Genomic DNA, 24,252 nt, shown 5'->3' on the forward strand with positions numbered 1-24,252 from the left:
TAACCAGATTGAATTCTGTAACGCAATTTATTTATTTTTTGCTTCGTTAAGAGTTTCTCCAATAAATATTTCATTGTAGAAAACATATAAATTGACAATCTGAATTACCCCGTAGTTGGGCCAAATTACCTCTAAATTGTTAAAGGATAGAAAAACATAGAAAAACGTTTCCTAACCTAAACAAAGAGGCGAATGATCCCATAGGTAAACTTCTGTAATCGAAAAAATGTTTGGAAAATATATTTTAGTATGCGTTACAATTAATGCCGATGACGTGCACGGTTCGTGGTGAACACGCCGGTGAGCGAAAATACGCCCTCCCTCTTCAAATCGTGTGTTCTTCATCAAGGCTCAAACTCCGGGCTAATAACGCCCGTAGACCTGATCATCGCATACGTACGTTAGAACTACAATGCTGATTGAAGGTGCACCATTGGCCGGGACTACCGAGTGACGTCCTGGATGGCTGCAAATGGCACACATTCCTTGCATAATTTTAGCTTCGCACACTCGTCTCATGCCGCCACGTAATTTCCGATTTTAATTAAATATCATCGTTATAATTACTTGCCACACCGACAGTCTTCTGTGCTGAGCACCTCTTGGAACCGAATGTCCCTGTTCCGGTTCGTTGCGCCTATACAGCTTGAATAGTGTGTAATTGTTGCCATCCTGGAACGGTGTGACACACTCGAGACAGAACAATCAAATCGCAGTTATTCATTATTGATTTTCACACGTGCTGATAATTGAAGCAAATTCACACACAAATGAGTTCCCCCACCCCACCAGGGTTTTAAGTTGCCACTTGAGCGAACGTATCTGCGCTATCCAATCCAAACCCGGATGCGAGGGTGGTCTAGGAACAATGGGCTTACAGCTCGTAATGAGTGTAATTGCCATCTTTGGGATTGCAATCACCTTTCGACTGTACTGCTGTAGGTACTGAACGCATATATGTACGCGAAAGCAAACACACACACACAATAATCAATCAGTCTGTTCATTAGTAAATGCATGATTGGGAATGGGTTTTCCGGGACGGTCGTACGATTCAAGCGATTGAATTGGTTAGATGATGTAAAATGGTCACCGTGTTTGCAGACATAGTTTTGCTATATTTGTTACCTTTTAAGAAGTATTTAAAAAAAATAAAACTCACACAATCAACGTGACGAATGAATATTTATTTAATGTCACATAAATTAAACAACCAATAACAATTACTCACACAATCGCACTTCAAATTCTGATTTGTTATGATTTGGGCAATTCTCGATAAAATATGATTACGGCTTAAAAACCAACAGTCAAAATTCTCTTTGAAAGGAAATTCCGGATAAACCGTTACTGGCTACACAGTTCATAGCAATTGATGAAAGAGAAAACTTTTCTCTTTTGTTTACTACCAACATCTGTGTTTGGCGAGTAACGAAGAGAATTTTGACAGTTGGCTTTTAAGCCGTAATCATATGTTTGTCGAGAATTTGTTTCATACAATTTAATTTATCCATTGCGAATCCCCGCCACTTTCTCTTCGCTGCACCCATTGCCTCATTTCCTTCCATTATACTTACCATTTCAAAAATTAAATAAAAATAAATAACATGAATTTTTGGTTTTCAGTATTTATTTATTTTCCGCCATCTCAGATTTTACAGACTAGATCATTATTCCTACAATAATAGTAACATCTTGGCAAGATCATTTACTTCACTACTACTGTTTTTGGGGGTATCGTTCATACGAGTCATACGATGATCAATGTTACATACAACACTATCGTGATTGGAGAATTTCACATCGAGAAAAAGGGAACATGAACCATTCGCACTTTTACTGTTTTTTTTTCGTGCTCAGACTGTTCATTGTTTGTGCTATGTTTATTTCTACATTTTGGCTATTTCTTCTGACGGAGTTCTTCCAGCATTGTGAAAAATAGAAAAGTGCTCATCTAGTAACAGCTATTTGGTAATCACTGGTAACTACAAATACTTACGGACTTAGATTTCGGGGATAGTTTTAGGCTGAACCAGACAGATGTTGGTTTGCCGTTCCCAACTGGTACACAGATTAAATTGTACAAAGGTATACATCTCATCTTGTTTGTTCATGTTATCTAAGAATCTTCAAGCTTTTTTTACCGAAAATGTCAAAGTTTAAGAAAACTGTTCTAAACTACGACTTTTTCTTGTTACGCGTTAACATTTAGTTTAGTGTACATCAACCGTGGGTAAAATGCTATCCAGTTGGATGAAACTAGTATGTACAAAAGATGAAAATAAATAATAAACATGTTCGTAATAAGATCCAACGAAACAATTCAACATAATTCCTGATAACAACACGCGAAATATTGCACTTTTAACCCTACGGTTGAAGCTTTCCTCAGTAGGGCCTCCAGACGGAGTTCCCGTTCTCGGACTGTACCTGGCCTTGCGGGGGAACACCTCGGCCACCGGCCGCCAGCGCCCGAGCTCCAACCTCATCCAGTGCTCCCCGTGCCATTGCACCGCAGTTTCCAATCAGCGACAGATCCGTGTGGGGGTTATTACTCATCAGGTTCGGATGCTGCCGGCCGCTGTTGACCGAGGACGAGGTGAGATGATCCATCACACTTTGTAGCTCCCCGGCATGCATCGATGCGTTCTGTGCCGTCGCATGACTGTTTTGCAACGGGTGGTTGTGGAAGCCGTGGCTTTGGTTGGCTGCGGTGTACAGTTGGGAGTAGAGAAGACTTGCCGGAAGAACCGGGTAGAGGGATCCGTTGCAACTTCCACCGCTTGATCCGTAGTTGGCTTGGCTCTGGTTGACAACGAGGCTGGAGAAATTTTGATTCGCGCTTCCGCCCAAATTTGGTGTATTTGATGTCAGTAGGTCTTCTTGGACCGGAGATTCTGCCTGGGATGAATCGCTGAGACTTCGGGGACCACTTTGGCTTGTGTGAAGGGCGTAATCATTGTTGTTGCTTGAATTGCTTTGATATCGAGGAACGAGTAACCCGTTGGGTCCGTTGGTAGTGGATATTGTGTTCGCCTGCGAGCTCACTCCACTTCCATTGGTACCGTTTCCGGACGCGTTGGCACTGCCATTACCGCTCATAAGACTGGGATGGGTCATCTGGGCGGTCTGTTGTGTTCCAACCAAACTGCTGAGATGCTGGTCAAGATCGGCGGCTGTTGAGTCCGGAAGCACTGTAGTGAGGTGAAGGGATGCTTTAGTTGAAGGAAGGAACGTCAATGTGAGATGTGATGATTACTTACTCGGAACGCAGTCCCTTCCGGTGCTGGTGAAGTCTTGACCGGCGTTCTGTTCGCCACTGGAACAGGTGAAACCGAGGGCAGGGTTGTTGAACTGTGCCGCAGTCGGTGTCGTGCAGGAGGTGAGATACGGAGAGTACGGACCGGTTGAACTGTAGCTCCAGTGAGAGTTGGCGGTGCCCAGCCCGAATTGGGACATATCTGGGAATGATAGGCAAAAAGTTGCGGATTAGAATCTAGTAAGTATATAAAAACGTTGGCAGAATATGGAGAAATGATTACTTCAAAGAATAAATTGTTTGCAAGAAATGTGCTCAAATTTGGAAACTTTTTCCGAGGCCATTTCTGTATGTGTGTGTAATTTTCTTTATATATAATGGTTTAGAAAGCTTCCAAAGCGTAATTCTGATTCCACGAGCTGTTTTTGTTAGCTCCCAGCTTGATCACGACCGGATCACTCGGATACTTCCCGGCAGTGAGCTCACCCAACTCCGACTGAGAGTTCCCCGGCGAAGGAATTTCTTTTGGTACCGATTTCTGTTTAGTGAGCCAGTTATATCCCAGCTTTGTCACGATATAGTCGGATAGTCCACAGTGGTGAACCAAACCGAGTGTGAACTCCTCGGCAGTGGATTTCTCCCAAGACCGATGTACGTTTTCTTGAGCGGGCCAGCCAGTAGGTGCTGAGATCTGTTCAGCGGTTCAGGGTTCGAGCCTGGTTTCCGGTTCACCGACGCCTAACGACCCGCCGCTGACTGTTCGACGCGATATACTCGCTCTAGCTCCCGGCTTTGGATCTAGCCTACTCACGAGTTACCTGGTAGGGTATTGAATTCGGTCCTACGATTCCGGTAGAGCCTGGTATCTAGTTTGCTGGTGCCCGACGACCCGTGCTTGGTGCGGCGTTCCATACAATTTCTTCTGAATGTGATTTGGTGCTTCGCTGCGGCTTTCTGGTCTGCGGGGTAACTTTGTGAGTCCTTTTGCCATTTCTTTTGCAGCTCGAAAAGTATCCATGTAGTATTCTGTTGACAACATCTCAAGTGTGTTCGTCTTCACGTATCTCATCAACGATATTATCCATTATTAGGGTTGTCATGCCACTTCAAACTTCTTCAAACCTTGGGCATTCGAAGACCATGCATTTCGGTGTCTCTTGCACATTCGCGCACTCCCGGCAAAGCTGACAAAGCATGACCAAATCGATGCAGGTACTTCTGGAATCAACCATGCCAGAATAAAAACTGCATCAGATAGAAAGTCACCTCTCCATGCTTTCTATGCACCCATACTGGCCCATTGTGCTTGATTCCAGGCCTAGCTGGTCATATTAGTTCGCTGATCTCATCTTCGCCATATCACTCCTGCTGCTGCGCACTTCTATGCTATGCGTTAACCAGGTCGATTCAGCGATTCCGGTTGGACGGTGGCTTTCGGCTCACTGGTGCCCCGACGGTGGAGGTAGTCTGCCCCGACGGAGAGTGCCCCACGAAAGAATATCTACCGAAACTGTTGACGAACGCGTTATTCTTGCTTGGATGCTGTCCAGTTGCCGGTGCCGAGATCTGTCCAGCGATTCCAGTTGAAGGATTGCAGTGGATCTTTTCTACTCCGACAAAGAATTCCTTGTTAGTGGAAGATCTTTCGAATCCAATGCTGCTCGGGCAGATGCCGAGGTCGGTCCAGGGGTGGCATTGGGCATCTCGAAACGAAAGGTTTATTGTATGCAAGCTTGTATGAAAAAGTCGATTCGAAATGGTTCCATATGGTCGCCCCTGGATTGAGGATGGAGGAGGACCATATGGAGTATATCCAGCAAACATATAGGGCTTTATGAGGCTGAGGCTTCCCTGGCTTTGGTAGTAACACCAACTTGTGCACCTTCCACATTTCAAGGAAGTTGCCTTTATCTTGATACTTCTGCAGCAACATTCTGAACATGTTCGGGTATGCCACGATCGTAGTTTGCAACACCACGTTTAGTATTCCATCAGGACCGGGGGCTTTCAGTTGCTTCGAAACTTCTGCAAGCTAATCGTTAATCAATTGTAAATCGTCCGTGACCAGGTTGTTGGATCGTGCTTCGGAAAAAACTCTCAACGAACTATTGTCAGCTTACCCAGGCACATTTCGGCTGATGTCAACGGGCCCTTCATTGTCACCGTTTTGAAGCGGACCTAGCTTCTCGAAACGTTGCCTTGCGCTTTTCTCTATCTGGTTCCGATATTGCTCTCTGAGCCAGCCTTCTAGCTCTGATACAACCAACGCGTAGCGTACTGAGCGTCTCATTCCACCAGTAAGCTGGACGCCTTCTATTGTGTGGCTTCAGTTTTCGCAACATAATGGCGTCACAATCAAATCGCCTGGTGGTATGCGTATGCTTCGCGAATGCTCTCCAATCCATGTTCGCCACCACTGATGATAGTCTCCCTCTCGTCTCTCCGAAATGTTCTAACAGAACCTTCACTGCATAATTGTACGTCTAACTTCGTTAGAGCTTCCTGCAAGGTATACTCTCTTGTGTTGGTTACTCTACTGGCCAACTCCACAGCCAAGGCGTAGAAGTAACTGCTCCACTGTCCACCATAGAGGAGCGCAGTAGCTGCACACGAAGACGCCGATGATGTTTGCTTTCGTATGAGCTTTCTACCACTTCTTGAATGGGAATTTCTTCCCATAACTTGTAACGCAGCCGTTCCCGTTCTATCCGCCGCCCAGTTACTGTTATCAGGGGGAGGTCTTGATATGGCTCAGTAATCAAAGCGACGTCACACATAGTGTCTGTCGTAGGCTGCCACAACAGTTCCTGTGGGTTGTGTCACAATTATTCAGATTAATCTGGGTTATCTCCATTACCGTAAGCATACAATCGCCCTCTTGTAGGCAGGGCATTTGAAGCCACCTGTCTTACGGTCGTTTCCATCCTCTGGAATGCAAAGCAAGCACTTCGTCTTTTGCGTGAAGTCTCTCGCAAAATGACCCGTCTCCGCGCATTTCCATCACATCTTGGAACTATCCGAAGCTTGCAAAGGTCCGGATAGTTCCAAGATGTGATGGAAATGCGCGGAGACGGGTCATTTTGCGAGAGACTTCACACAAAGGACGAAGTGCTTGCTTTGCATTCCAGAGGATGGAAACGACCATAAGACAGGTGGCTTGTGTCCAAAGCATTTATCCGCTTATTTATTCATTCGAGGGGCGGCTCTGAATGGCCATCCCAATGATTGGATGATATTGTCAAAACAAGACATGCTTTAAGCATACACCCAAAATAGGAATCGTATGATTTACATGCAAATAAGCATGATTCTAATGAGTTTTGCATTGTAACAATAAGGCAGCCCCCCGCTAGGCAGCCATGTTGTTCTAGCCAACATCTGCCTTTGTTAAAATCAAAACAACCCAATACTATTGCACGGCTAGGCCCATCATATGTTGACTACTGTCAAAGTCTGTATATCTCCATATCGGGTGACAGGAGTGACACCCCCCTGCAATAAGGGTATCGATGAATTTTCTTTTCACTTTTAATCAGCAGTGGCAGTTGCTCATTTCAGTCGTTTGCACGTCATCTGGAGCATGCGAATTCAGGGGTGGCATTGCGCATCTCGAAACGAAAGGTTTATTGTATGCAAGCTTGTATGAAAAAGTCGCTTCGAATTGGTTGCATAATGTGGCTTCAGTTCATAGCATAGCCTTGGTAAACGATTATCAAAAATCAACTTGAGCACAAATCATTTGATTTCACGATTCTCTGAAGTAAGGAATGAAAGAGCTATAATCTTACTGCATTGACTATTGACTAATCCATGTGCAGATGTAGGGGAACGCGGGGCAAGTCCAACACCTTAAGCGCAATAATTTTTCTAAAATTCCACAAAGTTCCTAAAATTGTATATTCTGTGCATAATCCTTGTTTAGGTGGTTCTTAACAAAATATAATTTTTTCAGCGTTTCAAAAAATTGAATTCATTAAAAATTATTGGTTGCCAAAAAATGGAGAAAAATGTCATTTTAAAAACGCTGCGGGTAAGACCGACACCCCAAAGGGGCAAGAGCGACCCCCTTTTGAACTTTCTTTTTGTCCAAATTTTTCCATTAAAAATGTATTGTGTATGTGTGATAAAGTGCAATTATGTGTATATGAGTATGTGTGATGCAAACGCATACTTTCTGTAGTTTCATCGCGTAGCAAAAGGAAGAGCATTCGAATGCGTGGTGTTATGAATAAATAATGTTTAACGCATGGTTTATATTATGGTACGGGTTTTCTCAAGTAATTCTTTCGAGCTTTATTGCCACTTGTATAGCCATTCTAACGAGGAAGAGCTGTTCTGCAAGCAGGTTATATTCGCTGTTACTAGGACTCATTCACTTAGAAGTGACGCACGCTTCGTAGTAAGCTATCCGGTTCGTGTTGTGATTTTTCGGAACACTGTTGATCAACAATCCGACGGTCAATGAAATTTTTTCATCAATATCATTTCAAAATCTCATATTAGATTACACTTTTCGTTTCTTTTTGTAATATTATTATGAATCACGTTCAATTAATTTTTAATTTTTTGGTCGGCTTGAGACAATACTGATAAATAAATGCAAAAAAACATAGTTTCCGAGTATTTCAATTATTAACATGACGTAATTATAGTATAATTGAACACAACAAATATACCCAGTCGTTTGTATCGAATCAAAAACGAACCCAATTATCTAAACACCGTGTCATACCCCACCCAAAAAATTGTCGGTCTTACCCCAACAGCGCCCATTTTTGTTAAATGCTCAATTAACAGTATTGAAATACTCAAACTTATCTTCAGTACATACAAATAACGATATGGAGAGTAGAATAGAATGTGTGACAAAAAAACTGGTCATTTTCAAAGTTTTTGTGTTATTAAAACCTTAAAATGTATCAACTAAAAATAACATCCAAAAGCGCATCAACTTTGCTTTCGCTTGTTTTGTTTATTTTGTTGACGTTTATGAACCCATATCGTCGCTGTTGTGCTATCTTATGACAAACGCCATTTTGGGGTAAACTGAGTTAAAAATGCTACATTACTGGTTTGAAAAATCTCTACAAAGTGGCGTTTTCAGAATTTTGAAATTCTACTTGGTTACTTAGATATAGCGAGAAAGATGATAAGAAATTGTGAGTTTTTTGCTTCAAATCACTGTTTCTAAGGATTTGCTCAATTTATATTGAAGTTTTAGATGTTTTTATGTGTGAAAATGTCTGAGGAACACAATGGCATAAATATTTTCAAAATAAAATTACACGAGTTGTGAGAAAAATACAGTTTTAGTTTTAAGCTGAAAATTAAGGATGTTTGGCAACACTGTAACCAAAAATAACAATTTTTTCTTGATTTCCTGACTCATTTCCTTCAAAATGTATTTCACCGATTGTTTCTAGACCATATGAACGCAAAGATATGAATAAAAGTTAAAAATTTATGATTTTTTTCTATGGAAAATTTTCCATGCACGATTATGACACGCCATACAAATTTTGTCATCAATACACGCCTATGACACGTGTGAGTGCGACTTTTGTTTACATTCATAGTAAAAACTCACAACATAGTCAACCGATCTTCGTAATATTTGAGAGACTAATGCAGAATAGATAGAAGCATCAATTGTCTTCTTTGGATTGTTTATACCATTTATAAGTTTCAAGATATTCAATCTCAAACTTTAAAAATCGTTTTTCTCGAAATGTGCTAAATGGCGCTTGTCATAAGATAGCACAACAGCGACGATATGGCATCGATATGTATCGAAATGCCAAAAATAATCGTACTAATAATATCCTGTCATTATTGTATGATTTAAAATTTGATGTCAGGGAAAAGTCGTGGGGTGTCGGGCTTACCCAGGGTGTCGGGCTTCCCCCCAGTTCCCCTATTAGTGCGAGATTGAGGTTAAATCGGGTGGATTTTTTTCCAAATGAGGTTAAATCAAATGGCGAATTGTAAACATAGCGTTATATGTATGTTGACTATACACATTGCAACTGTGTTGGCGTCCTAGAAGTCAAATATTTCACACACACCATCATGAACAGGTAAACTGCACACGCGTTTAGTGTGTTTGGAAGGAGCCGTTCGTAGATGGGAAAGCGTCACTGGTAAGAAGACAGAAGTTCGTACAAACACCAAACAGGTGTATATGTATAGAATATACCACTTCTTTGGACAAAGACTCAGCAAGCAAAACCAACTAATACTTTTACATGCGAACAGATCATATTTTAGAGTGTATATCAATTTAATTCATCACATCATTTGTGTTGGTATGATGCGATACAAGACGGATACTTTTTCTATGTGTGAGAACGGTTATCATTTTTGTCGATAAAGCCGATAAGACAGGAGATATGAGGATGAAAAGCACAAACAAATGACGTATTGGACTTTTCTGATGCCATAAGTTTTGTTTCGGTTCGGTCATAATTATTTTTTATTAGTGGTTTCGAGATAAAAAAGAAGTGTCTCTAAGTGTTCGAATCGGAAGATACGAGGTGAAGCTCGGCCTTTCCTCTTTTATCATCATGCGCCAAAAAAGTGCTCGTCCGCATGTTTATGTTTACGTCCAGTGGTCCGGATTTACAATGTTTAATTTTACAACTTTAAAACTAATCCACTCAACAGTGTTAAATGTTCCCACCTTTCTTTCGCTTCATCTTGAATGCGGTATGAAAATTTGGTTTCGAAAGCATGTAATGCCTTTTTTGCAATGGGAAATAGGCTTGGGTGTGTAACTTTCCAGCGATTTAGTCATGCTATGTGCATTATATTAAAAAGGCTATAAACATACCTTGCTAACAAACTATAGATTGTCGAAAGCTATTAACTACCGGCGGAGATATTAAACATTTTATTTTAATTTCTCACTTAATAATTTTCATTAACTAAAAATGAGACCGTCCGAAGTGCGATGTAATTGCGCAGGTGTCAGAAGACAAAACAACTTTTGTTTGCTGTTTTTCCAAAAGTAGTTTTTACATTTTAGTATACAACATTATACAAATTTAGTATTTTGCCAAAGAAAATATTTGTAGTCCTGAAAAATTTGCAAAATATTTGTGTTGTGAGAAAACTATAACTAATTAATGTTCAAATCCTGCAAGGCATATGACCAACAAATCGAAAACTAATTTAATTCAATTATATACTGAGTCTTTATATATACTATAATTAAGGAAATACTTGGGTAGCTCAGAAAAATATTCGACTTAACTGAGTAATATGGATGTTGTCTTTTTAAAACTGTTCGTAACTCTATTGAATTTAGAATATGTCATTTGAAAACTAAGGCTACCTTTTTTTTTAATCTAAAGATTTATTCGAAACGGCTCAATGCGTTAGCACAACTGAGCCGTGGGTCTTTTATTTTTTTACAATGAGTAAAAATAAAAAAAATGCTAACAATATCGGTCTGCTAGATCTTGTTGACGCCGTTTGCTGCTGCGTGTTGAGATCCTTTTCTTTGGCGGTGAAGCCGCGTGGGGGTTATTCAGTCTGCCTTCTCTCGCGTTATCGTTCCCGTCCATGTCGTCATCGGTACTGCTTTCTTGCTGTTCACGATCAGAGGTTCTGATTTGTTGCTTGTGCTTACGGGTCGCTGTTGTAAATCCGTCTTCATCGGTATTTGCTTCTTTATTGGCGATGCTAGTTGTTGGTTTAGGAGCGGTTGTCGTGGTTGTTGTACCTGCATTATTGGTTAATTGGATCGTTGTTTTTGATTTATCTGAAGGTGTCGGTGGCTGCTGGTTAGAGTTGGCTGTAGTAGATGAGTTTTGACTAATTTCGGCACATGTTTTTCCGTAGTGGGCTGTATGGTTACAGAATTGGCATGTTGGGGTCTGCCCGGGATATGTGATTAGCGTTGTTTGCTTATATGTCACGCCTTCCTTCGGTGATTTGCATTCGATAGTCATGTAAGAAGGTGTTGGTTTAGTCACTCGCATCCTCACATTACGAACGCCGTTGGGAATGCCAGTGGTTTCTCCAGGTGTCATTCGTTATAGATTCTACTTCTCCATATTGCGACATGATTCGTTTCTTCCGTAGTGCGCGGGACCAAATCATGGAAACGCACGTCCACCATGTGGATCTTGATTCTTATGTTATTAAATTCGACCTCGTGTTCTAAACGTGATATAAACACAGTTTTTAACGTGGTGTAGCTGAATGTACGTAACTTCAGCGAGATTAAGCGCCATTTTAACTTTAACTAATTGTTCCACTTCCTGAACTGTAGGTATAACACGAGTTTTATTAAAGTCGATCGAAATCGTGTTATCTCGTAGCACGGGCACTTTTGTTTCATTTGGCAAACTCATTTCACTCCGCAGCCAGGAGCAACGATACAATTTGTTTGTGCACTGATATTGAACAAAAGCTGGCTTGATTCACTGGTCCTGGTGCATATAGCCTGCTATAGCGTAGCGATTTTTTTGCTTCTGCTTTGTGCGAGGTCAGAAGATAGACTGAGTGAGCGGATATATATAGTTTCGCGAAACAAACACTTCTGCTTGATTGATGGTCTGAAACATAATCAGCACGCTATGTCTAACATGGTGAAATTGCAGGGTATGAGCGTTGGCCATAGTGGTTTGGAACACGACATTTTGCTTCTACTGTGCAGACAAAGCGATACGCGGATTGATTTATTTGCTGGTAGCAATGGAGTAGTTTTCAGCTTTTGTTGTGGGCAAAATGAGAAGGTAGCAGATGCAGCTCGAAATTCTCGTTTAAAATTATCACATCAAAAATATTTTCAATTTATAGAAGTTTATCTCATATTGAATCCAAGAAATCCAAGGTTTAAATAATAAACAATGTGGCTAACGTAGGAGCCGGTTTTGATATGCTGTGAGAATATGTAGAACCCGACTACAATATAGACACAGTAAGAAATAAGAAGACGCAAATTAAACAACTGCGAGTACAGTGGGCAACCGAGTACTGCAGCTGTTGGATGAACTGAACTTAACGTGCTATAAAAATACAAAAATACATTGTTACATGGTTATCCATTGTAATCACCTGTTAATTAAGGTCAGTCTACCTTCTCATCTCGCCCAGAGTAGAAACTAAAAATCGTTCCGCTATAGATACACGGCAAAAACGACTGCAGACGAATTGTGTTGCTATTGATTTTTGGAAATGTCCTGTAAGTCCAGTTGCTCGGGAAGTGAAATAATCACTAAATGTGTAGATTGTGCTCAAGCCGGGAGAAGTTAACGAGCTGCAAATGCACACCAACAAAAGCTGCCATGTTAACAACATCATCCCCGTATACATAGGCAAGGGCTCTAGAGAGAAGTGCTTACACGAATTATCTTCACACGTTTCTGACATCGTGATTAACAAATTTATGTCAAGAGACAGAGAAGTGGCTTCCATAAGAGTGCAATTTCGCATTTTCCCGAGTATCCCTAACTTTGTTCTTGTGGTGAGAATGCTTACGTACAAACCAACTTTTCCATACGTAACCATTTTATGCCGATCAACCAAAAATGGGACGTTTCATCAGACAATACTGGTTATGCAACCATGGTAGATTCCAATACGCGAATTCTACAAAAATGCACATTTCACCAAGGAAAATTTTGTACAAAAGAGGCTAAGAAAAGCACACCTACTATAACCATAAACAGCACACTGTTATCTTAGGGTGTACCCCGTTAGGCATAAATACGTTAGGCATACGTACGTTAGGCATAATGGACATTAGGCATAAAGACGTTAGGTATAATGGACGTTAGGCACAATGGACGTTAGGCATAATGGACGATTGGCATAATGAACGATAGCCATAAATTATCATGTTGAAGTATCACTTAAAGGATTTTTTGCGATTATGGCCTGGGGTGGTAAGAATATGAATGTTTCAATTTGAAGAATTATACTGGAAACTGATCAACCTCGGTTAACATTTTATTCTGCTGTATATACTTGAAGGAATCTTTGCTCAAATAAAAGCATACTCAGATTGCGAAAATTTATCGGCGTACAACCAATAAATTTCACATGACTAAAATAGGTTTATCACTTTTGTATAAAGTCAATCCCAGATGTATTAACCCTTTCATGTTCATCTTTATTATAGTGCATATAAGGTGCCAAAATTATTTTTCTTTGCAAAGGTGGGGTCAAGAAACACGAAAAACCTTTTTTCATAAGGATAGGTGCTTCCCTCGCATTGCTGGAAGCCGCTCAAATTTTGTCTTCTGCTCAATACCATTCTGCTAGATTAATTACAATAGTCTAAGTGCGTGGAAAACGTAATTGAAGACAGTTTAAATTGATAGGTTTTATCAGTTTTTAATAATATAGCAAAATAACGAAGATATATTAAAATTTCATTTTTCGTTGTCAACTTAAACTGTCCCTGGCAGCACTGATTCATTGGAATACAATCGGATTAATTGCAATACGCAATGTTTATAAAAAACATGAGCATGAAGGGGTTAAGGTATGAATAACGTACATTAACTTAGATTAGCTCTTACATACATGAATGGTGCAAAAGTCAAAGAAATGCCTTGAAGAACAGTTCATGAAAGAAAGAATGATGAATTTTATTATTCATTTATCTAATATAAGAATATTATAACTTATATATTGATTATCTCTGATATTATTCAGATCAATGATTATATTCCTGAAGCCATCAAAGATCACAACATATATTTCTTCGTTACGGACCGTTTTCGGATAATCACTAAACCGCAACGTTCGTGAGTCAGTGGCAATACGCAAAAATAACTGAATATGACTATTGCACCAATATACGAAGGTGTGCTTGCCGATAACACGGCAACTAGCAAAATTCCTTGAAAAAGGTGCAACACATGCCGCCGAAATGTCGAATGAAAAGTAAATGTTTCGTTTAGTAAAAACTTCAAAGACTGAAAGCCGAACATAACCCCTCCCAGAGTCGTTAGTTTTTCTCACATTTTCAATATTTTGATACAATTGTATTAATAGCCTTTTTTATTTCGACTAATATGTAGTCACAGTTTTTTTAAAGACCTTTAACGACCTTCAATTAGCTACAGATGACTAAGTAGGGAGAGTTACGAAAATTTAGAGCCATAGTACTCAAGTAAGAGCAAGGATGTGAAATATACAGATCGGAAAACCAGAAGTGGCTTAAAATCTTACGGACTAATCTTTTGTCTTCTGCTGGCAGGAGTCGAGCTTAGGCAGCATTACTACGAATCGCTCAAGTCTACCAACATATCTCAAGGCAAAGACAGACTGACCCTCTTTACCATGAGAACCGACGGTATTTTTGCAGTCTCTCGTAAAAAGGTTTGGTATAGCAAGCGTAGTGTTTGCCGACAAAAACGAGTTTAAGGTTGAGAATCCTACAATAATGAAAGGTTTGTGATTACTCTTATATTTTTGTGAATTATGCCTATCGTCCATTATGCCTAACGTATATTATGCCAATCGTCCATTATGCCTAACATTCATTATGCCTAACGTACTTATGCCTAACGTATTAATGCCTAACGTCGCGCACCCGTTATCTTATGCCAAACCACAAACGGCTACAAATCTAATATCTACGGATCTGACAGGAACAAATATTCACTCAACAACAATCACGCCCAACCCTACTAGGGTTGAGGTTTTATGACACTCTGGAAGCTCTCCTTAAAACTTAGAATGTACTTGTAGTGTGCTATAAAACTTGAAATGCTACTTGGGAATGCCTCCAAGCCAACAACCCACACCACCACCAAAAAAGCGAACGTAGAAGAGGACAGATGCGTTTGTCCGTGCGCTCGCATTTCTGTTTGACGCACTATTGCTTTCTTCGAAATTTTTTTAAATTGGCTTCTATATATTTTTAAGTTTATTCCGTCGATTCAAGCAATAAAACTAGTTTTTTTAAACTTGTACACAAAGTAGACAACTCCCCTAAGAACGTTTGTTTTAACAAATGTCAACTATCAAATAACATTTTCATTTTTAAACGATTTCATCATATAGCAATTTATTAAGGCGAATGATTACAAAGAAATTACTATTGCTATTTTTTTTATCTTCTATGAATACCGGACGCTTCGCCAATCTTTAGGGTAAGATGGCGGACCCCAAAATACGATCCGGGCCCCAGGGCAAAATACCCCGGGCTGCCTCCCCCTCTCTCGTCGGGTCTGATTGTCGTATGAAACTTGTGACCAAAAAGCCATCTCTTCATATTAAAAACAAAGTAGTCGTCCTTCCTACCATCGAATAGGTTCCTTGAAAATGTGTGCAAATTTATGGAGTACGAGCCACTTATACATACGAAAGCACATGTGTGCGAGTGAAATCAAATAGTATTTTTACATGTGTATTAGTGCAGAGATTTTCTACAACTAATATTCTGATAACGTTTAATTCACCAATACATTCCCAATTATGGGATTGTGTGAGTTTCTACGGTATACTGACCGTGTATTGCAAATCAATAACGCTATTTACACTGCTATACCCAGTCATAATGCAAAATATTTTATTTGCATTATACCAGTCATAATGCGAAATTAGCATTACAATCATGTAATTCGTACTGGTCGTGTTTTGGGTGTATTTGCATTGTTACTGAAATTTTAAAGCATTTCGAAATGGAAATGCCTCAGATCGTGCCTACACCCAAAACGCCCGTAATACCTTTACGGTAATAAGAAAAAATTGCTCTAATAGTCGTTTCATGCTAAAACGGCCACAACAAAAAAAAATTCTCAAGCGGCAATACCAATACATTCAAATCTTGTCTGCGTCGCACTCATGTTTCATCAATTCTTATTCAATAAATATAAACGCGTCGGATTGTCTGGAAGTGTGTAGCACTTCGCTTGTCATTGTATTGCGCATCAAGCGAAGTGAACACGAGGTTCAATTTTCTCTACACGACACATTCCGTATTGGAAGATTGGCTCACACTCGGCTAGCTTCAAAGCACAGTCAGAAAAAAAACGACTCGGAATAGTGGTGGGGTATTTCGGCCGGTGTTAAATTGAAATTTCTTTTCTATCACGGACGTTAACAGCAAGGTAGCGACTGCACAAAACATGAGCAGTCCTTCCCGCCATGTACGGGAAGCAAGACCTATGTTTTGGATCCACGTATCCGAACCGAGGGTCCGGATCCAGATGCTTGCGTGGATCTAAGCACCATGTCTGGGCCTGGTTCAGGTCCAGACTTGGTATGAGGAAAAGGGGATGGGCTAGATCTGGGTACTGGTTCGGATCCGAGTACTGGTCCATATCCGGGAACTGGTCCGGATCTGGGCACTGGTCTGGATCCGGTAGGTCGGGATTTGGGAACTGGTCCGGATCGGGAACTGTGCCGGATCTGGCAGCTAGGCCGGATCCGGAAACTGCCTAAACTTTTTATTCCACTACCCAACCTACCCAGTAAAAATCCATATTTCCGGCTGTTTTCTGCCAATTTTGGGGCAGATTCCAGGCCGAATTTGGTCGGAAATCCGCCAGGATTCCGGTTGGTTTGACTTGGTACTACTACTATCATATAAATCGACCGAATTATTCTACATACGAACAGAGCCGAGGTTGACACATACTAAAAAGTGTTTGATTGTGTGAAATTAGTTATTCCACCGTTTACTACCTTTGCGGGAATATGAGTTTAATACCGCAATGCGCAATTGCGTAGTCTGCTACCGAAAAAACAATAGAATCTTACCCAAAAGTAATAAAAACATACCCGTCGGATTTTGGGTGAGTAAATTGAATTATTCATTAATCGCATCAAGCAGACCGTCAAACTATTTCGCTAACCACTCGACCTACAATCTATGCAATTCGTGTCAACTGATATTAATAGCGAAACCTAATCCTTTAACCCATCATCCGCCTCACGTCGCAGGAAAGCAAGCTAATATTTCGATAAAAAAATGCAAGGGTGCGAATCCACTCTCCCGGACCTACTCATCCATATAAAACAGGAACCGCGATGTAATTCTTCCGCTTCGTCACCTTCGCTGCCCACCAACACGTTCAACGTCAACGACACCGTTTCTCAAAATGCTTGATTGCACCGATTCAGTCAATTGATCCTCCGGCTTTAGCGCAATGGCTACCTACCCACATAGAAAGAGAAATGTGATGCTCATCACAAGCGAATACGCGCGTTGGATCCGATGTCACTCCAAGCAAACACAATTGTGATCCAATGGAATTGCGGATTAAAAGCTACCACCAAACTCTCACCACACTCGAGGTTGACCATTTAGCCGTGTATTGTCGGTTGACCACCACCACCGCCACCACTATACCAGCCTATGTTCCATCTACATTTCGCCGTTGTGGAAGTAGCGGGACGGTTCGGTGGAAGACCATTCAGGAAAAAAAAGTCGATAGCGGCTAGTCGCAATGAATCAAATCCTCTGCAGTTGTTCAATTTTTTTTTTCTATTTGCGTAGAACAAGTCGACCTGTGTGCAATACAAAAACAACAACCGATGTTTCGGCGATGAAATTTTTATCCATTCGAACGGTGAAGAGGATTTCAGTAAGCTTTTATCAACCACCATCAGTATTTTCGTGGCAGCGGGACGAGTTCAAATAGTCTGTTACGGATGTCTCGGATTCTAAACGTAAAAATGTATGGTTTAAACTAGCGAAAAAAGGCCCTCGGTGTTTGGTCGTGCGTGGTTTTTTGTGATAAATCCACAGCACTCCACAACAATCCTTCGAAAAATGCTGGTCAGCAAGACTCGAAACTAGGAGTGAGATCTGTCGTTTGACGGTGGATATTGGTTTTTAGCAGACGCACATTTTGTATACCGCTTCGTGAGATGAGAACCCCTAACAGATTTTTACTGATGGCGGAAGTCAAAACATTTCTGGAGGTGTAGAAAAATTGTAACGGTATGGCACGATTCTAACTTAATTGTGTGAATCGTGTTGTTCAAAAAGTTGTGGTGTAGCTTTAAATTGGTTTTTTGAGAGCGACATACAATTGATCGCTTTTCACACATTTGCTTCTTCTTCATATTTTTTGGTTTTAGTTTCTTGCTGTATTCTGCATCAATCCAATATGAGGTCAAAATCAATACGTTACTGATCCTTTGAAGTTACTGTAATTTAAACTCGAAACCAGTAAAATCCATCCGTCGCCAGTGCGTAAAAACAACCACCTCATTCCGGCGATGAACTCCATCGAACCGCATTCCGCGGCCAACGCCCAACCAACGACGCGTCGGGCCGGGCTGTGCACTTTGTGCAGCCAATAATCAACCCGCGCGAACACAAGTGGTGCTAAATTAAAAATTTACTGCAAACAAGCGTGGTTGTTTTTCCGAAATAACATTTTAATGCTGGATCCTCCGCCGCCGCCGCCACCGCACCCGGTGTCGCTACTTTCAATGGGCCACACATCGATAGTCGGGCCAACCCGATTGGCCTTCAGCCAGGCAGCCAGCCAGCCAGCGGGGTTAGTTGACGATGTGGGCTGGTGGTCAAATACGGATACTGTTTTGGAATCGTTTATCGCGACCGACAAGCCGTGGTTCACGTCGCCGTACGAGTTCGAGAGCGAATGTACAGCGAAACGATGCTGCTGCTGCTGCAGTTCGAGTGCATAAAAAAGTACTCTACACCTTCCCCCTCCCCCGCCACTCCAAACTCGTTGCTTTAGGTGGATGATGCGCGCTATTCGGTCGGTTTGTTCTCTATACAGATCCGATAAAGCGTGGTTCCAACCAGAGCTCAGCAATCTGGTTAGTCAGTAACGGGCCCATAACTGGAGGCGGCGCGTTTTTCGCGATGCTTTGGTGGGGGTGTGAGAGTGTGTGGTTAGAGGTGACCAACAAGTTTGAACATTCGGTTCTGAATGAGCGGTGAGTTTTTTTCGATGTCTGTGCAACATAGAGGACGTGTGGGTTATGAACAAAGCGACCAGCGAGTGAACATGTTAAAATCACAACAAAAAACCACAGGAAAATATCATAAATATCGACAGTACATGGAACTAGTTATGTTTCGCTGTGGAGTTACATGGTCCGCGGTGTGAATTAAGGGAAATTGAGCTACCGGCCATGGGGGAGGGTAGTTTTTATTAGTTCTGTCATTTTTATGATTGGTTTTCGTGTCCGCTTTATTAGCAGCTGTCGGAGCTTGTCGATTGATTTTTGCGATAGATCACGAAGATCTAATTACACTAATTTATTGTGTGTAGTGCAACAACCAACAAAACATTCAATCAATCTAGTTGAAATCTGTCATTGTACATTCATTAAAATGTTTATCAGATCAGAACTTCCAAGACATCACTGTCAACAATAGTTATACAATCTTTCAAGCAAAAGAAGAAGTAAACAATGGGCATCACTTACCAATCGGTGGCATCCGGAAGCTGGACAGCGGATCGGCCGGGAAGTGGAACGGGCGCTGGCCGAAGGCGAAATGGAACTGCTGCTGTTGTCCTAGAAGTGACGATAACACTAAGAGTTAACGGTCGTGGTGCGGGTTTCGAACATGATGGCGGGGGCGGAGTAGGGGATGGATGGATGGATGTGCATATTGGTCGTAGTATGTGTGGATTGGGTGCGTGCATGCAGATAGACGGATTTGGCGCGTGATTCAGGTGTCAGGCAGGAGGCCGGGAGTACGGGTGGAGTTCGATGAGCGAGAAAAGAGAAAAGAGGCAAGAAGTGTTTTTAGTAGTTATTGCTGATGGTGATGTATCGACATTTGTGCTGTATGATATGACGGATGCGTGGATGGATGAGTGATGAAAGGTTTTCGGCCGATGGACTCGTGGTCGTGTTTGACCAAATTATGTGGTTCGGTTTGATAGGTGGAATGTGATATCTGTACGATTTGGTCGTTCGTTTTGGGAGCAAGTATGAATGATAATCTGATTCAGTATGGTTAGGAGAGTGTCGCATGCCTGAGGAATTGTCGGTGTGGTTTCGGAAATGAGTTTAGGCGGATTAGAACGGCATAATTAGTTCAAGGGGAATATGCTGGTAGTTGTTAATTGTTGTTAGATGTTGATAAATTGTATCATCAGTATACAGTTTTTTATAGTAAAATGCAAAATCATAGAAAATTGCGCAATAATTTCTTACAAAAGAAATGTATAGGATTCGCTCAACCTTCGAAAAAAAAAATTACGAAAACTGGAGGGCAGAATCTCATATACCAATCGACTCAGCTCGACAAATTGGGAAAATGTCTGTATGTGTTTTTTTATATTAAGGTTTAAAAAGCTCCCTCTTTCTTCTACTCTATCACGGAGCCTCACTTGGTTCATAAAATGCCACGATTTTTGAGCTTTGATCAAATTCTCGACTCTTCTCTTGCTTCTGGTTTTCATCTATTACGTCGCTTTTTAAACTGTCGTCTCCGTGAGCCGTTTAGATGCTGATTCCAAGAGCCATTTGGCTTCTGTTTCCATGAGTCATTCAGCTCCCGACTTTATCACGATCTACTCGAATAGTCCCTGTCGGTGAACTACCCTACTCCGACTGAGTGTTCCCCGGCTCTCGGTACTCGGAGTTTGTTACGTGAGCCAAGTAGCTCGCATTTTGGTCACGATATAGTCGGATAGTCGTCGGCGGCGAATCTACCGCTTCGTCCCGTTCTACTCGATCTAGTCTCCGGCGGTGGGCCTAGCATACTGAACGGGCCAGCCAGTAGGTGCTGAAGTCCATTCAGCGATTCCGGGTGGAGCGTAGCTTTCGGTTCACTGGCGCCTCAACGACCCACTGCTAGCTATTCGTCGTGGTCTTCTCACTGTAATCCCCGGTGGTAAATCTAGTCTACTCACGAGCTACCCGGTGGGGTGTCGAGGTCGGTTCGGTGATTCAGGTGAAGCATGAAGTTCCTCAATTACTCGAACCCGGTGTTACATCACGTACTACTCGACTGGTCCCTGACAGTGGACCTAGTTCACACCGAAGGAGAACTCCAAGGGGCGGAATTTCTTCTGAAACCCGATTTGTGGTTTCACAGCAACTCTTTAGCCGATGGCGCTACTTTGTTGGTTCCTTCACCACTGGCTCTGCAGCTCGGAGAGTATACTCTTAACATCTCTTTTGACAGCGTCCCAGGTATGCTCGTCGTGGCTTATCTCTTCAACGATATTGTCCACAATATTGTCAACTGCTTCAGTAGGGTTACAGCACAACTCCTCGACACACCGCTAGTTCACCCCCATCCACACCGACTGGCAATTTCTTCATGGCAGTCGGAAAGCTAGCTGTGGATCGAGATTTAGTGCTCTTTCCCTACGAAGGCAATCTGGGCGGCAATCTTCAGATCCGGTATTCGGTGGTGGCTGAAATCTCTCGCAATATCTCAGCAAAGAATTAACCCACTGCACAGTGGGCAAAAAGCGACCCCCAGAGGCACTTAATTAGTCGCCGCGGGATTCCTATCATAATTTATATATGAAAAGTTGCGGAATTTGATAAGAAATCAAACGCACCTAGCTTGGTCCACTGCACGCATCTGTGGCCAGAGCTAGGGGGGTTTGAGTACCCGGAGAACTCCCGGTATTAGGCAAAAAGTGATTTCCAGAGGCACTAAATTAGTTGCCGCGGGATTTCTATAATAATTTATATATGAAAAGTTGCGGAATTTGATAAGAAATCAAACGCAACTAGTTTGGTCCACTGCACGCATCTGTGGCCAGAGTTACGGGGGTTTGAGTACCCGGAGTATTCCGATATTAGACAAAAATGATTCCCAGAGGCACTTAACTGATCGCCGCAGGTTTCCTATCATAATTTATATATGAAAAGTTGCGGAATTTGATAAGAAATCAAACGCAACTGGTTTGGTCCACTGCACGTGTCTGTGGCCACAGTTACGAGTGTTTGAGTACCCGGAGTATTCCGGTATTAGACAAAAAGTGATTCCCAGAGGCACTCAATTAGTCGCCGCGGGATTCCTATAATAATTTATATATGAAAAGTTGCGGAATTTGATAAGAAATCAAACGCACCTGGTTTGGTCTACTGCACGCATCTGTGGCCAGAGCTAGGGGGGTTTGAGTACCCGGAGAACTCCCGGTATTAGGCAAAAAGTGATTTCCAGAGGCACTAAATTAGTTGCCGCGGGATTTCTATAATAATTTATATATGAAAAGTTGCGGAATTTGATAAGAAATCAAACGCAACTGATTTGGTCCACTGCACGCATCTGTGGCCAGAGTCACGGGGGTTTCAGTACCCGGAGTATTCCGATATTAGACAAAAAGTGATTCCCAGAGGCACTTAACTGATCGCCGCAGGTTTCCTATTGTAATTTATATATGAAAAGTTGTGGAATTTGATAAGAAATCGAATGCAACTGGTTTGATCCACTGCACGCATCTGTGGCCAGAGTCACGGGGGTTTGAGTACCCGGAGTATTCCGGTATTAGACAAAAATGATTCCAAAAATATTGGAACAACTTTAAACGTTATGTTATCGAAAATATATTATACATAAACATTTATTGTGGGCTTTTATATTACCAAATGAGATCTACTCAAAATTTTCACTGAAACCCCTGAAACTTTTTCCTAAACTACTACATGCACAAATATTCTATCTAGTGATATACGCTGTTGAAAAGGAATTTGCGGTTAGGGTGAATCGTGCACAACCTGGTGGCGCAGGCAATTCAAATACGGGTAATAAGATGTCTGAATAACTTCTTATGTTTATTTGTTTTAATATTTTAAATCGCTATTATTACAGGAAATATGGCCAGACGACTACTATCTCAACCGGCATTATTTGCCAAACATTTGAAAATAGAAAATGGCGAGCGAATCGTTGAGGATATTAGTATTTTAAGTATACTAAGTACCACATCTCAATCACTAGACGATGACAAAGTTCTGCAGCTTTTCGAAACGGTTTCGGAGAATTTGCAGAAATCTTTACAACATGTTAAGATTCTACCGCCGTGTATAGAAAAATATCGTCACATGAAGGATATATCTGAGATGATGGATGATATTTACCTTTAAAAATAATAGTAATAAGATTAATGATAATTACATAAACAATTTTTAGCCTCTCCCGTTATCGTTCTACTCCGAAGAAGCTGGAGAATCTGCTCATCGTAGGCACAAGATGAATCGATTGTATTCATCACGGAAGGCAAGTTTCCCAACAATAATTTAATTATTTAAACATGTCGATATTGAATTAGGTGTCGCCTGAAGCAAATCTCGAGGATATGCTAGTAGCTGCTCTAGCGTGGACGGATCCATGTATCGCGGATCGCATCATCTCTAAGTCTAGTAAAACCAAACGAACGAAGAATACGCAGTTTGATGAAAAAATTCGGCAATACTTAAAGAGATCAAATGATAATTTAGACACTTTGGTAGGATTAGACTTTGATGCCGGATTGAATTCAGATTCTGACTAATTTTAATCATTATATTTTTATTACTTTAAATTTTATATTTCTTTACAATTTTGACCATTTATCAGTGTTATCAGTGTTAGTTGAGGAGTTCATTTACGATACTCCTGTACCAGAATTTCAATCTAAGGGGTAATACAAGTTTTAACTGTAATTTTCGCGAACATTTATCTGTCATTGAATGGTAACAAATAACACAAACCTAAAAAAGTCTCTAACTAAATTCTAGTTTGATTTTTTTTCTAAACATAGCCGTGGTTGTTGTTTCGCGTAATATGGATTAGCACAGCAAATAGACAGAATATAATAAATGTAGTCCAGGGTTATGAAACTCGAATCAGATCTTTATTTCGATTCCATTATTTTATGCTTTCACGTTATTATATTTACCGAAGCGTGATGTCTATAATATAATATGGCTTCATCTTCAGAAAAAAAAAATTGCCAAAATTTTTTTTTCTGAGACACCTTTATGGGGAAAAACCCTACTACTGCCCTCATGGAAAATAGCAGCGAAAAAATAATTTTTATTGAATCGGAAAAAAAATCAAATTACTCCAAATTTAGTTTATTCCTCAC

The 24,252-nt window shown here is 41.1% G+C and overlaps 1 protein-coding gene across 7 annotated transcripts in view; it reads right to left on the bottom strand.

Annotated features, from left to right (window-relative positions):
- Nucleotides 1-1,624: 1,624 nt before the first annotated feature.
- LOC131680502 (runt-related transcription factor 1) overlaps nucleotides 1,625-24,252 on the bottom strand; it is a 222,313-nt gene continuing 199,685 nt past the window's right edge. For 6 of the 7 annotated variants that reach the window (XM_058961215.1, XM_058961221.1, XM_058961233.1 and 3 more), the window contains exons 4-6: nucleotides 19,637-19,744; nucleotides 3,264-3,461; nucleotides 1,625-3,194 (exon numbers count right to left, since the gene is read on the bottom strand). In XM_058961215.1, coding sequence (XP_058817198.1) covers nucleotides 2,389-3,194; nucleotides 3,264-3,461; nucleotides 19,637-19,744 — 1,112 coding nt within the window. In that variant the 3' untranslated portion in view covers nucleotides 1,625-2,388. The remainder of the gene's footprint in view (nucleotides 3,195-3,263; nucleotides 3,462-19,636; nucleotides 19,745-24,252) is intronic. The other variant, XM_058961247.1, reaches the window with a different exon arrangement.

The sequence above is a fragment of the Topomyia yanbarensis genome, chromosome 1 (assembly GCF_030247195.1).
Source record: "Topomyia yanbarensis strain Yona2022 chromosome 1, ASM3024719v1, whole genome shotgun sequence".
In the NCBI taxonomy this organism is placed as follows: Eukaryota; Metazoa; Arthropoda; class Insecta; order Diptera; family Culicidae; genus Topomyia; species Topomyia yanbarensis.